The sequence below is a fragment of the Amphimedon queenslandica genome, unplaced genomic scaffold (assembly GCF_000090795.2).
Source record: "Amphimedon queenslandica unplaced genomic scaffold, v1.1 AMPQUscaffold_13134, whole genome shotgun sequence".
In the NCBI taxonomy this organism is placed as follows: domain Eukaryota; kingdom Metazoa; phylum Porifera; class Demospongiae; order Haplosclerida; family Niphatidae; genus Amphimedon; species Amphimedon queenslandica.
This window is the reverse complement of record NW_003546630.1, coordinates 34,044-45,631: the sequence shown is the minus strand read 5'-3', so window position 1 is coordinate 45,631 and position 11,588 is coordinate 34,044. Positions and strand designations below refer to the sequence as shown.

The following is an 11,588-nucleotide window of genomic DNA, read 5'->3' as shown; positions in this document are numbered from 1 at the left end:
TGTATTTTCGTTGGTCGTTCGGAATCCTACTTAACCTTGTATTTTTTAATTTTTTATGTTCTTGTTTGTGTTGATTTTTTATAATATTTATAATATTTCTTTAGTTGCCATTTTGATGCTTGTCGATTTTACACAAACAATAATTTTCTTTATTATTATTATCATTGTTATGACTTTACATCATTAATGAGAGACAGCATTGAATAGACATGCTGAAGGAATATCAACTATCCTGATGACAAGTGAAATTAATACTAGTCTTCACACAAGTCCTTGTTCAAGAAACTGTGAGCTGAGAGTGTCCATCTTCCCTACATGTTATGTTGCAGCTATTCCTGTTCTTCCAGGCTGTTGTCATTCATATTATCATTGCATATCATAACATTAATTAATTGTTTGTTTTTTAAAATAAAATAAAATCACACACTTGATAAAACAGTAACATGTAAGATTAATACCTTCTTTTAGCTGGAAACCTCCACTAAAGTATTGCAGTAGTTGATTCCAAGCATAGCTTGGTAAAAAAATAAATTGCTTCTTCCAGAGCTGCAGATCTGAGCATGCGTGACCACACCCAAATTTTGGAGCACATGCTTCTTTAATTAACAAAATGGCGGTATGCAGCTAAGATGGCTCTATCCAGCAGTCACAGTATCACTTTTTCTTTACTTGAAGAATGATCTTATGGGACATGGACCTGCGCATAGACTGTTGGAGTAGATTGGTGTAAGAATTATCCTTGTAGCACCAGGAAATATTGAGATACACCTCGCCAACTGAATTGACAGAACTTATTCTTGATGATGATGAAGATGAAAAAAGGTGGCTGAACAAAACGGCCGGTTCGCGGATTTTTGACTTTCCTCTTAGAAAAGGTTTGGAGCCACGCTAGCTGTACCATTAGAGTCCTCTGGTCAAGATAAGGTCCTCTATAAAGTCTGGTAAGCATAGGAGCTTGTTTTCCCGGTATAGCAAGGCTGCAAAAGTCGTGGCAGCCATCTTGTTTGGGGGTGAATCCTACTTAGTAACGCTACCGCGTTACTAATGTACTAGTATAATTTTTTTATAGCAATCTGATACTACTCTTGCCTTTGGGCTTCAAGGTACTAAGGTCGTATTCTGTTTACCTCACCAATTTAATGATGTTGGTTAGGTCAGTTGATAATAATAATTGTCAGTTTCTATTATGAAAGAAGTTAGTCCTAATATGGCTTCATGTATATGTTCACAGGCTCGGTGTATCTTTCAGTTCCTCATCAGTATTAAAAAGGTTAACATTAAATATCATATTGATGTATATTTATTAAGCTCATCAACAAAATAGTAAATAGCACGCAGCAACTGGAATTATATATGCATTGTAAGTTACAGCAAAACGAATTAATTATATCAGAGTCCCTCCTATCAACATTATATAGTATTTAATAATGAGGCTGGTAGTTCATACAGTTTACAGTTTACATGTTACAGACAGATGTCTGATGTACGCTATCTTAGCTGTCGCAACAATATCAGTTATTGCTACTACTACTACTAAATACACAAGAGATGTGTTTATTGTTAATTACAAGGTTGCCTAATGAAGCATATCAGTTTACTAACACTACTATAATAATAATAATCCTACTTATAAATTTATAAATTTGCTTCAAAATCTGGCCAAAGACAATGTGCTAGAGTACTTTAAAACAATAAGTTAAAAAATATATTATTATGAAATAGAATTACTAAAAACAAATAATCACATAAAAGAAAAATAAAAAAAATTGTGTATGCACGCACAATCTAGAAATATTTTATAAATTTATATAGATGATGAAGCCATTAAATACATTTTATAATTAATTTTACTTGTTACTTCTCCAGCTATATACAAATTTGATATTCTTCAGATTCATTGGTGTGTCTTCTCATGAATTCCTCGCTGTTTGGCATATTATACACAACCACAAACTCTACTAGAATAAACAAAACATTAAGGCCTTCGGGCTGAAACGTTTTGTTTATTCTAGTAAAGTTTGTATAATAGACCAAACAGCGAGGAATTCATATACAAATTTATAAGGATCCTTTATGGCTTCACTTCCTATACATCACAGGTATAATTAAATTCATTGTCAGTTTGTTTTATGAATATTCATACAATGTGGATTATGAGTATCATTATCATTTTTTTCACCTCTTGATGGAAGAAGCTCTTGAAGTAGTTGATGGAAAAGTATCATTTTCTATTCTTGTAGTTGCAAGCAATATCTCCTCCTCTACTGCAGCTAATGTGCCTACTGTGATTAACTCTTCTACTCTAAATACTGAGCCTAGTATGATCATCTTACCTACTACTGTGACAAACTCCCCTTCTGATCCTAATGAAGAGCTTCATGTACTTCAATACTGGATCTCACCACTACAAGAAACTAATGCTACTGCACCCGCATCAAAGCTGTGCTGCTCTTGAACTTATTTGAACACTATTGTGTCTAAACCTATGTATTGTCTGTGATTGTAACTATATTTTTGACAATGAAATTCTCTTTCTGCTAACTTTTGTTCTACCATGCTTGTCTTGAATTGACACATTATATGCAATTCGATCTCAGAATTAAAACTTAAAATCTGCTTTGAAGAATTAAGTTGATGTGTGGAGAATTTCTTCTAATGTTGTCTGTTCTCCATAATAAAAGGTAGTCTAGTTGGAGCTGCTCCAAATCGTTCATTCTTTAAGACCCAGTATAAAAAATATATTGAATTGAATGGTATAATTATAATCAATAACAATCATTTCATCAGATAATGCAGGACCTATAAAATATAATAACCAATAATATAATAATATTTTTACTCTACCAGGACTAAAAGTGAAATTTTCCTTTGCCATTGTTACATTAATAAATCCATAACTTAAATTAATAGCTGCTCTTACTCCCCATTGATATGAAGTACATTCAGTATAATCAGTTATATTAGCAGGTGATATTATGACATATGTATTGTTAGTAACGTTCTTATCAGTTACTGTCAGTGAATTATTAGTCGACTCCATTATTATGATATTATATGTGAATAATGATGATACAGCTCCTACTAGGGGAGGTAACCATAACATGACAGTATCATTGTCTCTTAACTTGTGGGATAATGAAGGAGGACCAGAATAAGAAAAAAGCTATTAAATCATAATGTACCAATGACAAACAGCCATATATATACAATATATGGGCAAAAAATATTTGGATTGATTGGTGCAAGTCTCATTACAACAACAAGAAGTTGCTACTTTACATAACTAAAGTATTATGAATTTAATACCATTACTATAATAATGCTAATTATAAATCTATAAATTAGCTTCAAAAGGCTGAAAACCGTGGATTATAAGGATTATAATACTCCAAAACAATAAGTTAAAAACAAAAAATAGAATTACAAAACAAATCAGCACAGTTAAAAAAATAAAACAGGTCACATAACTTTTAATTTTTTGTTCACATTTTAAAGAAATAGTTTAAATAATTTATAAATTATTTGATGGAGCCATAATTTTTTATTGAATATAATTATTTTTATTTGTTACTTCTCCAGCTATATACAAACTTAAAAGGTCCACCACTGGCTTTAACTTCTTCAGGTTTCTTAAACTATTTGTATGTAAAAAACTATTTGTTATTAGCGACTAAAATAATATAAAACCTTTTCCTCTTCTGTGCTCTGTGAAGGTGTGAATCGGTATGAGGATGCCACAGGAGCATGATCATGTTTCATAAGAGGGCAGTCAGATCCATCACCAGTAGAGGAATAAGTAACCGAATTATTTTGTATTGAAACGCTGGGATCATTGGTTTGTGAATTAATATTGAAACCAAAGTTCTCAAAAATATTACTCAGTGTTGGAGGATTGGCACTAACTGGTGAAGATAAAGGAGGAACTGGTTCAGTCAAGACAAGATGCAAATTTGTAGGAATACTAGAATGAAAATACAATACTAACATCATTTGTAATAATATCAGTAATCTACCTTGGTATACTTAACTCTAGTCTGTTCAATGGGTCTTCTTGGACTTGTTGTGGGGCTTGAACTGGTGGATCTGCTGGGACTGGTAGATCTCCTTCTCCTTGATGTACTGGTGGATCTTCTTGATGTGGTGGGACTGGTGGGTCTCCTTGAATTGATGGATCTCTTTGAAGTACTGGTGGATCTTCTTGATGTACTGGTGGATCTTCTTGACGTACTAGTGGATCTCCTTGATGTACTGGTGCATCTCCTTGATGTACTAGTGGATCTCCTTGATGTACTGGTGGATCTTCTTGATGTACTGGTGGATCTTCTTGATGTACTGGTGGATCTCCTTGATGTACTAGTGGATCTCCTTGACGTACTGGTGGATCTCCTTGATGTAATGGTGGATCTCCTTGATGTACTGGGGCTGGTGGTCCTACCAAGACTACTGGGTGTGCTGGGCCTTGTTCCTGTTCTTGAATTCTTCGCATTTCTCCTCTTTGAGAAAAGTAACACCCTGAAACAGTACCACAAAGTATACAATTTTCATCAAAAACATATCATTATTACTAACCTAGCAAAGCAGCTACCAGTATTGTAAGTATTAATGTGATCACCACTACGATAAAGATAATGGCCCAGGCTATGTAGGAAGAAACATTATTATGTAAGAATATTCCTATGATTGTTTTTACCACCTTACATGCATAGCTGGGCTCTATTAAGGCTTATAGACCCCCTAGGTGCTAAAACTATTTTCAATGCAATGAGCAATGATTATAATAATGATATTTATTCAAAACTAGAAAGAATGTAAAACATTGAGGGGCTCTGCCTTTTGGCCACACCTCCCAGTCATGCCCCCAAATGTACGCATACATACATACAGAAATTCTCATAACTAAGGGCTTCACTGAATAAATAATTTTTTTATACACAATATCCACCCAAAATATAAATTACTAACGGCAAGAAGGCTTCAAGATCACTGAGAGAAGGTGACATCGCCTCGCCATTTTTCTGAGTGGTACAAGGCACTACAGGCTCACAAGCAGAAGTTATGGAAAGTATGGAGGCCAGACTACATCATATAGACCAGGTAACTCTTGCTGCAGCATAGTTTTCTTCCCATGCTTCATTTCGGCACCTTGGGCTTTGATCTGCCTTTGATGTGGAGAATTTCTTGCCGTCAGTAATTTATATCTTGGTTGGCTATTGTAAATGATTCATCAAAAATAGTCTTAGCACCTAGGGAGGTTTTCTCTATCTTCTAATGTCCTAGAGTATATAGTCTTTTAGGGATGTTTAGTTTGAACTGATTCCAATTAAAATTTTTAAAGTTATGGCCATAATTCTATTTTAAAAACTTGATCCTCTTAGTCTGAATAAGTGCCCAGCTATGCATGGAAGGTGGTGAAAACAATTACAGGAATATTTTTATACTGATATGCTTGTTTCTAAAAAATGGCTCTAAAATCACCCCAATTTTTATTATATTTTTTGATACATAATAATTGACATCCTTATGCTATGTAAAAGTTTGATTCAGCCTGTTTACACCACCTTGCATGCATAGCTGGGTTTCTAGAAAGAGCTCAAAATTTTATTCCATGTGTATATAAACTATAATGAAATAAATAAATAATTTTGTGTGCTGTAGCCACACTTAATTACTTTACGTAAGGAGCATGAGTGGGTTGGTTGCTGAGGCGTCTTAATTTTGTATTTCTTCAATTCAATGTGTAAGCTTTGACATACAACTACACATCATGATGGTAAAAACAATCTTCAGTAACGCCTGAGAGCTTTGTCCCCAGGCCTTGAGAAATGTATGTAAGCAATTATACATCACACTTACTTGGGAAACCATGTTGTTTAGGTTCATTAGGTTTATCAGGACTCTTAATCAGTGATGTTATCACTATATTCTTCTTAATAGGTTGCAACAAATCAAACGATACCCCATCACTTTTTAACATGTATATAGATAGATAAAAGGTTCCATTAGGTAGTGGTCTTGTATTATTAGCTCCAGCATAGTCACTAGAGGGCTTCCTCAAAATAGGCTGCTTGAAAAAGAGTGTTCCATTGATGTATTGTACTTGCATCATGATCCCAGTCACTCCTTTCTGAAGTGTAGCATTAACATGAAAGTATCCATCGATTGTGACATGTGAAGTCACTGTGAAGCTTGTAACAGCTGTAGTGTCTGAGAGAAAGGGAGGGTGAGAGAGAGAGAGAGAGGGAGGGAGAAAGGATTACTGGAATATAGTATTAAATTACATAATCATTGATTACATCATGTGGCACATTCCATTGGGTATGAGTAATGCTGATACAGGTACTACACAGAACTGGTTGTTAAAACTAGTTTTACTACACAGACTGCCAATATGATCAAAGGCAGAGCTGCTTTTTAAAACTAGTTTTACTGGTTTTTTGTTAATAGCAGTACTGACTACATGGTAACTAAAATGCTTACTTATTAACTTATGGACCTGCAATGTTCCAGCCTCTACAGTCAAGCCACACATTTCTTTATAATTTACTAGGTTTAACACAAACTGGTATATCCCATTTAAAAAGATACTTTGACTTGTGTTGCTTAAACAAGCACATTTAACATCTACAGTACACGGAACTGACAAAATGCAATCATTGTCAACCTGTTTCAACAACAAAATAATAATTATAATAGCAATAAAATAATTATCATTATCTTACATTTAATGTGACATTCGCCTGTGGCACATCATTAACATACTTGATTGAAACGTCAGATATTTCAAAACTTACAACTAATGACAAAATTAATACTTTGATATAATTAATAAAAAATAACTTACTGTTAATGTCCGTATTAATATTTTCAATGATGTACTTGCTCTGCCCGACTTCATTGTAGCTCTTTAATCTTAATTCATATACCTCGTTATTCCTGATGCTATTATTAATTTCTATGAAGTTAACTGAAGGCTCTAAGGTTCCATTGTATATCATAGTCCCATTGCTAGAGGTAACAGTAACCACAGTAGCATCAGAACTGATAAAGGAAATATTAAAACCAGAGCAAGTCGTATTTACTGTGACGTTAGCCGGTTCAATTGGAGGATCTGAAAGAGAGAGGGGAGAGGTCATACAATTATTATAATTTATTTACATAGTAACCCACAACATAAGTTTAAATGTTTATATAAACAATATTAAAGTCAAAGAATATTGAACCACTTACCAAGGACCGTCAAATAGACTTTATGGTAGCAGGAGGGGCCATTACAAAACATTATAAACTCAACTGAGCTTCCACTCTCATCAAGACTGGCATTGATAGCAGTGTATGTCAGGGTGGTCATATCACCATCACTTGATAAACGAACGGAGTCCCTGGAGGCCTCACAACCATTAACATAGACCTTCATAGAGTGACATGTGGATTTGGAGGTAAAGGTAGCGTTTTCTCCAGTTTGAACAGTGACATTTTGTGGAGCAAGACGGTTGTCAACTCCAGAAAAATTGGTACAGTTGGGAGTTTGATTCACGCATCCCAGACAGCTTAGTCCGACGAAAAGGGCTAAGCATAATAAGATTGTCTTAACTGCAGTGCAGCAGACTGTAGTCATGTTATTAGAAGAACATGGTCGCGAAAAGGTAAGGAAAGACTGGATTTGAGGAGCTGAGATCTAGTTATAGAGCCACTCCTTTTTATTGAGTAAAGAGCTGAATCAGTTTTAAGACCGGAAGTCCGGGATTTCCCTGGGATATCCCCTTAACCTCTTTACCTACTATGAGATCATGTTGTATGATGCAACATTGTGAAGGGCTCTCATCATCCAGACAAGCTGATTGACAAACCAACAATTACTAATTTAATTACAAACTAATGTAAACAAAATCAATAGAAATCCAACTGACACAAGCAGCAGCAAAACTGAACAAACTATTTATCAGTATTTATCATCCTTTGACTATTCTGAGCCAGTTCAGTTGGTGAACACTTAATTTTGTAGCAAATATCATGGCCACAATCCATTCGATATATAGTCTCACATCACATGAAAGTTTGAGCAAATTGCAATCAAATTGGATTTTTTTACAAATTTTTCAAGTTGCTCAAAAATTGGACCAAAGCCCCTGTATTATTATAGTACAGGGTTATTGGCTAAATTTTGCCAAGAATGACAAGTTGAAAATTCTTCATTTTTAAATTTTGTTTCTGATTATCTGATACACATACATATACTTATGTTATGTAGAAAGTTTGAGCTGATTCCAATCAAAACTGGGTGTTTAAGAGGCGTATCATGTGCTATAAGCCTTATGACTGGAGCAGACTGGTCAACTGATGGTGAGTGAACATGAATTATACTGCATTGCTTCAAATTTTTGTCAGTCAAAAATTTTGTCAAGTTTTCCAAGAATTTTTGCTTGACGAAATTTTTAACTGACAAAAATTTTGCTCCACGTGAATTTTTAATAAATATGACAAAAATTAATTTTAACAAGATATTAAGATTTTGACAAAGTTTTTGACTGGCAAAAATTTGGAGCTATAAAGTAACTCTGGGCATGTTGTTTCAAATACACTTTTTGATGTGGTTAATCCATCAAAATAATTCAGTTCAGGCTTCGGCTTCAGTAGTCTCGCTGACCAGACCTTTCACTGGCCAGATCATTCCCCAGCCAATACAGTCATGACTGTAGGCTGGGGAATGGTCTGGCTAGCGAGACTAGGCTTCAGAAGTAGCTCATGCATATGAGTGCACCAATGAAATGGCATATCAAAATAAGATACATAATGTTAATTTTAATCAACAATTTAGAATTATTTAAGCTTTCAGAGAATATACATGTAATTAAGTATTAATATTAATATCAAATCCCAGTTCATTTCCAACAGCTTCAATCCAGTCCTCACCTAAAGCTATTGCTGCATCAGCATAACTGCCTCTTACAGCAATGAATGAGCTTAAGAACTTTTGACAGTGCTCCTCCACTTGAGGCAACTTCCTCTTAAAATTAAGACTAGCCTTAAATTTGGCAATGAATGTTTCCATAGAGCAAATTTCTTTAACTTCATCACTGATGAGTCCAGCTGTATACAACTGACTAGCAAGATCTGAGAGAGACGTCTTAAGAGAATTGAGATCAGCATGAGATACAAGAACATCATTAATAACTTTCTTAACTTTTCAGTTTAACATCAACAGTAACTGATGTACCTATAGTAGAAGTGAAAGGTCAATATAACTCAATACTGACACACAAACCAAAGGTACAACAAAGCAAACCTTTAAAGCAACATTATAAAGTGATCATTAAAAAAATAATAATTATAAAGATGCATGTACTGAACTATTAATAATGAAATCAGTGCCTAGTTCAGTTTTAATAGCTTCAATCCATCTCTGATACAAAAACTTTGCTGCACTAGTAAAGCTACCACTAACAGCAAGGAACGAATTTAAAAACTTTAAACAGTCCTCTTGAACATCTGACATTTTGGCCATAAAAGTAAGACTAGCCTTGAACTCATCAATAAACTTCTCAACTGAAGGATTGTCCCTGACTGCACTGTTAATAAGATGAACAGCATAAAGCTCATTAGCAAGTTTAGGGATTGCTTCTTTAGGTAGAGAAGAAAGGGCAGCAAACTGAGACACAAGAACACTGTTAATCAACAGTAGCTGATGCACCTAATAGAGGTCAAAGGTCAATATAACAAACCATGCATAAACACTCACACACACACACACACACACTGTTACTTACTAGCTCCCCCAGTGGATCCAGTGGATGATGCAGTAGCTTCAGTAATTGTATTAGAAGAGGAGGAGGAAGAGGAGGTAGTAGGATCTGATCAATATTAAGTAAACAATTGAAATGATTTATCTATTACTTGTTGTAGGAGAGACAGGAACAGTGAAGTTTCTTCGTGCTTTATGAATGTTCAATGAAACTGGATGAGCCACACCTTCCAGTGGTATGAAGTAATTAAGAAAAGGGACAGCATCAGGTGATCCATAAACTGATATGAGACAACATGAAGGACGAGAATGCTCCTTATCACCAAATTTATCAATGGCCTCTTGATATAACTATATACATGATATGACTTAGTGTTATAAAATAACAATTAGCTTACTCTGCAAGGATCAGTGTGAGGAGCAAGTGTCCAACCAGTGAATGGTTTCTTTTGAGGTGCAGCAAAGTTCAATTCAATGTGATCATAAGGAAACTTGAAACTAAAGGAAATATCTGGTCCAATCTCAGCTAGAGAGTGTTTCCGTTCAATATACTATCAAATAATAATAACACATTGTGTGTGCGCATGAATACACACACCTGAATAAGTGCTTCCAAATTCTTAGCTGCAGTGAATGTCACCATATCCTCTATACCTTTCTCCTCATAATAAACCAGACCAGCATATGTTACAGCTTTCCTTACACCAGTGGAATGCACTTCTATAATACAATATTAGACTAATGGAAAGTGTACATGTACTTACTGTTAACATGATCAGTGTTTGGTGTAGTAGTAGGACCAGCAACAGACACTGCATGTATTGGTTGGGAGGTTAGTTTTTTTAGTAGTAGTAGACTCTATTCAGTAGTGGAATACATTACATTATCATCAATAGACTCACTAACTAACCTTTACATGTTCCACTAGCCTCTGATGGAGTACTGCTGGTATCATCATCACTGTTACTATCATCATCATCCTCTTCTTCCTCTTTGCCTCTCTCTTCATTTTGCTCCTCCTCCTGATCATCATTGTCTTCCTCCTCCTCATTCTCCTCTTGTTGTGGTTGCTGTTCCTCTTCTTCCTCTTCTCCCTCTGTGACTGCATTAACTGATGCTATTAAGACACCATTACCTCCTCCATTAGTCCATTCTTCCCCCAGTATACAAACCAAACAGAATTTTTTACGTTGAATGGATCCATACCCAGTATTAGAGCTAAACTCTCCTCCCTCAACTAATTTAAATTGATAAGGAAGATTGGGTGTGCTTACGGGAGCTATAGCAAACTTTAAGTATTGTGCAAGATCTGGTCGTCCTGTTAAATCAACGCAGTGCTGTATCTCTAACTTGAGTCGTTTGAGGAGAGGCTTTGAGAGTGATACTGCATACACAGCACTCACTAGGACAGTATTAGGAGGAAACTCGAACTGTCCTCCTACAAGAGCAACCACTGCTGCTTCTACTGTCTCAGAGGACAATAGGCTTCCTTCTTGTACTCCAATCCTTAGACCATATTCCTCCCAATTCATCAGTTGAGGTTTGTCTCCTTGAATTAAGAACAGCTTCTTCTCTGCTACCTGGACATCACTTAGACATTCCAAATTATCTATCAATTGTATACAATATGCAATCAGTCTTATAATACTCTTACCCATTGAAGGGATCATGTAATCAAATTGCACTTCTTTGGAACTAGTCTCTTTGGTTTGACTCCATTGCTCCCTCTCCTTCATTAGTTTGGCAGTATACAATTCATTATCAGCAACTTTAGTTTTCAGTTCTAAATATTGCCTCATAATATACAGGTTGAATAATGACCAATACTCTAACCTTTAGTGAGCTGTTT

At 35.1% G+C, this 11,588-nt stretch overlaps 2 protein-coding genes and 1 long non-coding RNA gene across 3 annotated transcripts; all 3 read right to left on the bottom strand.

Annotated features, from left to right (window-relative positions):
• Window positions 1-3,536: 3,536 nt before the first annotated feature.
• On the bottom strand, window positions 3,537-7,691 carry LOC109585024 (uncharacterized). Its single transcript, XM_020000951.1, has 9 exons — window positions 7,228-7,691; window positions 6,842-7,108; window positions 6,720-6,793; window positions 6,478-6,661; window positions 5,854-6,204; window positions 4,570-4,638; window positions 4,014-4,512; window positions 3,688-3,961; window positions 3,537-3,635 (listed from the first exon to the last, which is right to left on the bottom strand). Exons 1-9 carry the CDS (start codon window positions 7,613-7,615, stop codon window positions 3,561-3,563), a joined length of 2,181 nt encoding a protein of 726 aa, XP_019856510.1. The 5' UTR covers window positions 7,616-7,691; the 3' UTR covers window positions 3,537-3,560.
• Window positions 7,692-9,371: 1,680 nt separating this feature from the next.
• Window positions 9,372-10,734, bottom strand: LOC109585028 (uncharacterized). The gene is made up of 7 exons (XM_020000954.1): window positions 10,650-10,734; window positions 10,504-10,597; window positions 10,338-10,459; window positions 10,138-10,290; window positions 9,892-10,090; window positions 9,765-9,848; window positions 9,372-9,688 (listed from the first exon to the last, which is right to left on the bottom strand). The coding sequence occupies exons 1-7, from the start codon at window positions 10,716-10,718 to the stop codon at window positions 9,666-9,668; spliced, it is 744 nt and encodes a 247-aa protein (XP_019856513.1). The 5' UTR covers window positions 10,719-10,734; the 3' UTR covers window positions 9,372-9,665.
• A 526-nt stretch (window positions 10,735-11,260) lies between these two features.
• Window positions 11,261-11,588, bottom strand: LOC109585029 (uncharacterized). The gene is made up of 3 exons (XR_002186277.1): window positions 11,573-11,588; window positions 11,394-11,522; window positions 11,261-11,348 (listed from the first exon to the last, which is right to left on the bottom strand). It is a non-coding gene; the product is annotated as an uncharacterized LOC109585029 (long non-coding RNA).

Excerpts from the sequence above, each read along its gene's own strand:
- LOC109585024 (XM_020000951.1), bottom strand. The coding sequence starts at position 7,615 with ATGACTACAGTCTGCTGCACTGCAGTTAAGACAATCTTATTATGCTTA. Across the intron at positions 7,109-7,227 it reads AGTCTATTTGACGGTCCTTG|ATCCTCCAATTGAACCGGCT; the intron begins GTAAGTGGTTCA and ends TCTCTCTTTCAG. Across the intron at positions 6,662-6,719 it reads AGGCGAATGTCACATTAAAT|GTTGACAATGATTGCATTTT; the intron begins GTAAGATAATGA and ends TTGTTGAAACAG.
- LOC109585028 (XM_020000954.1), bottom strand. The coding sequence starts at position 10,718 with ATGATGATGATAGTAACAGTGATGATGATACCAGCAGTACTCCATCAG. Across the intron at positions 10,291-10,337 it reads ATTTGGAAGCACTTATTCAG|TATATTGAACGGAAACACTC; the intron begins GTGTGTGTATTC and ends ATTATTTGATAG. Across the intron at positions 9,849-9,891 it reads TCCTGTCTCTCCTACAACAA|ATCCTACTACCTCCTCTTCC; the intron begins GTAATAGATAAA and ends AATATTGATCAG.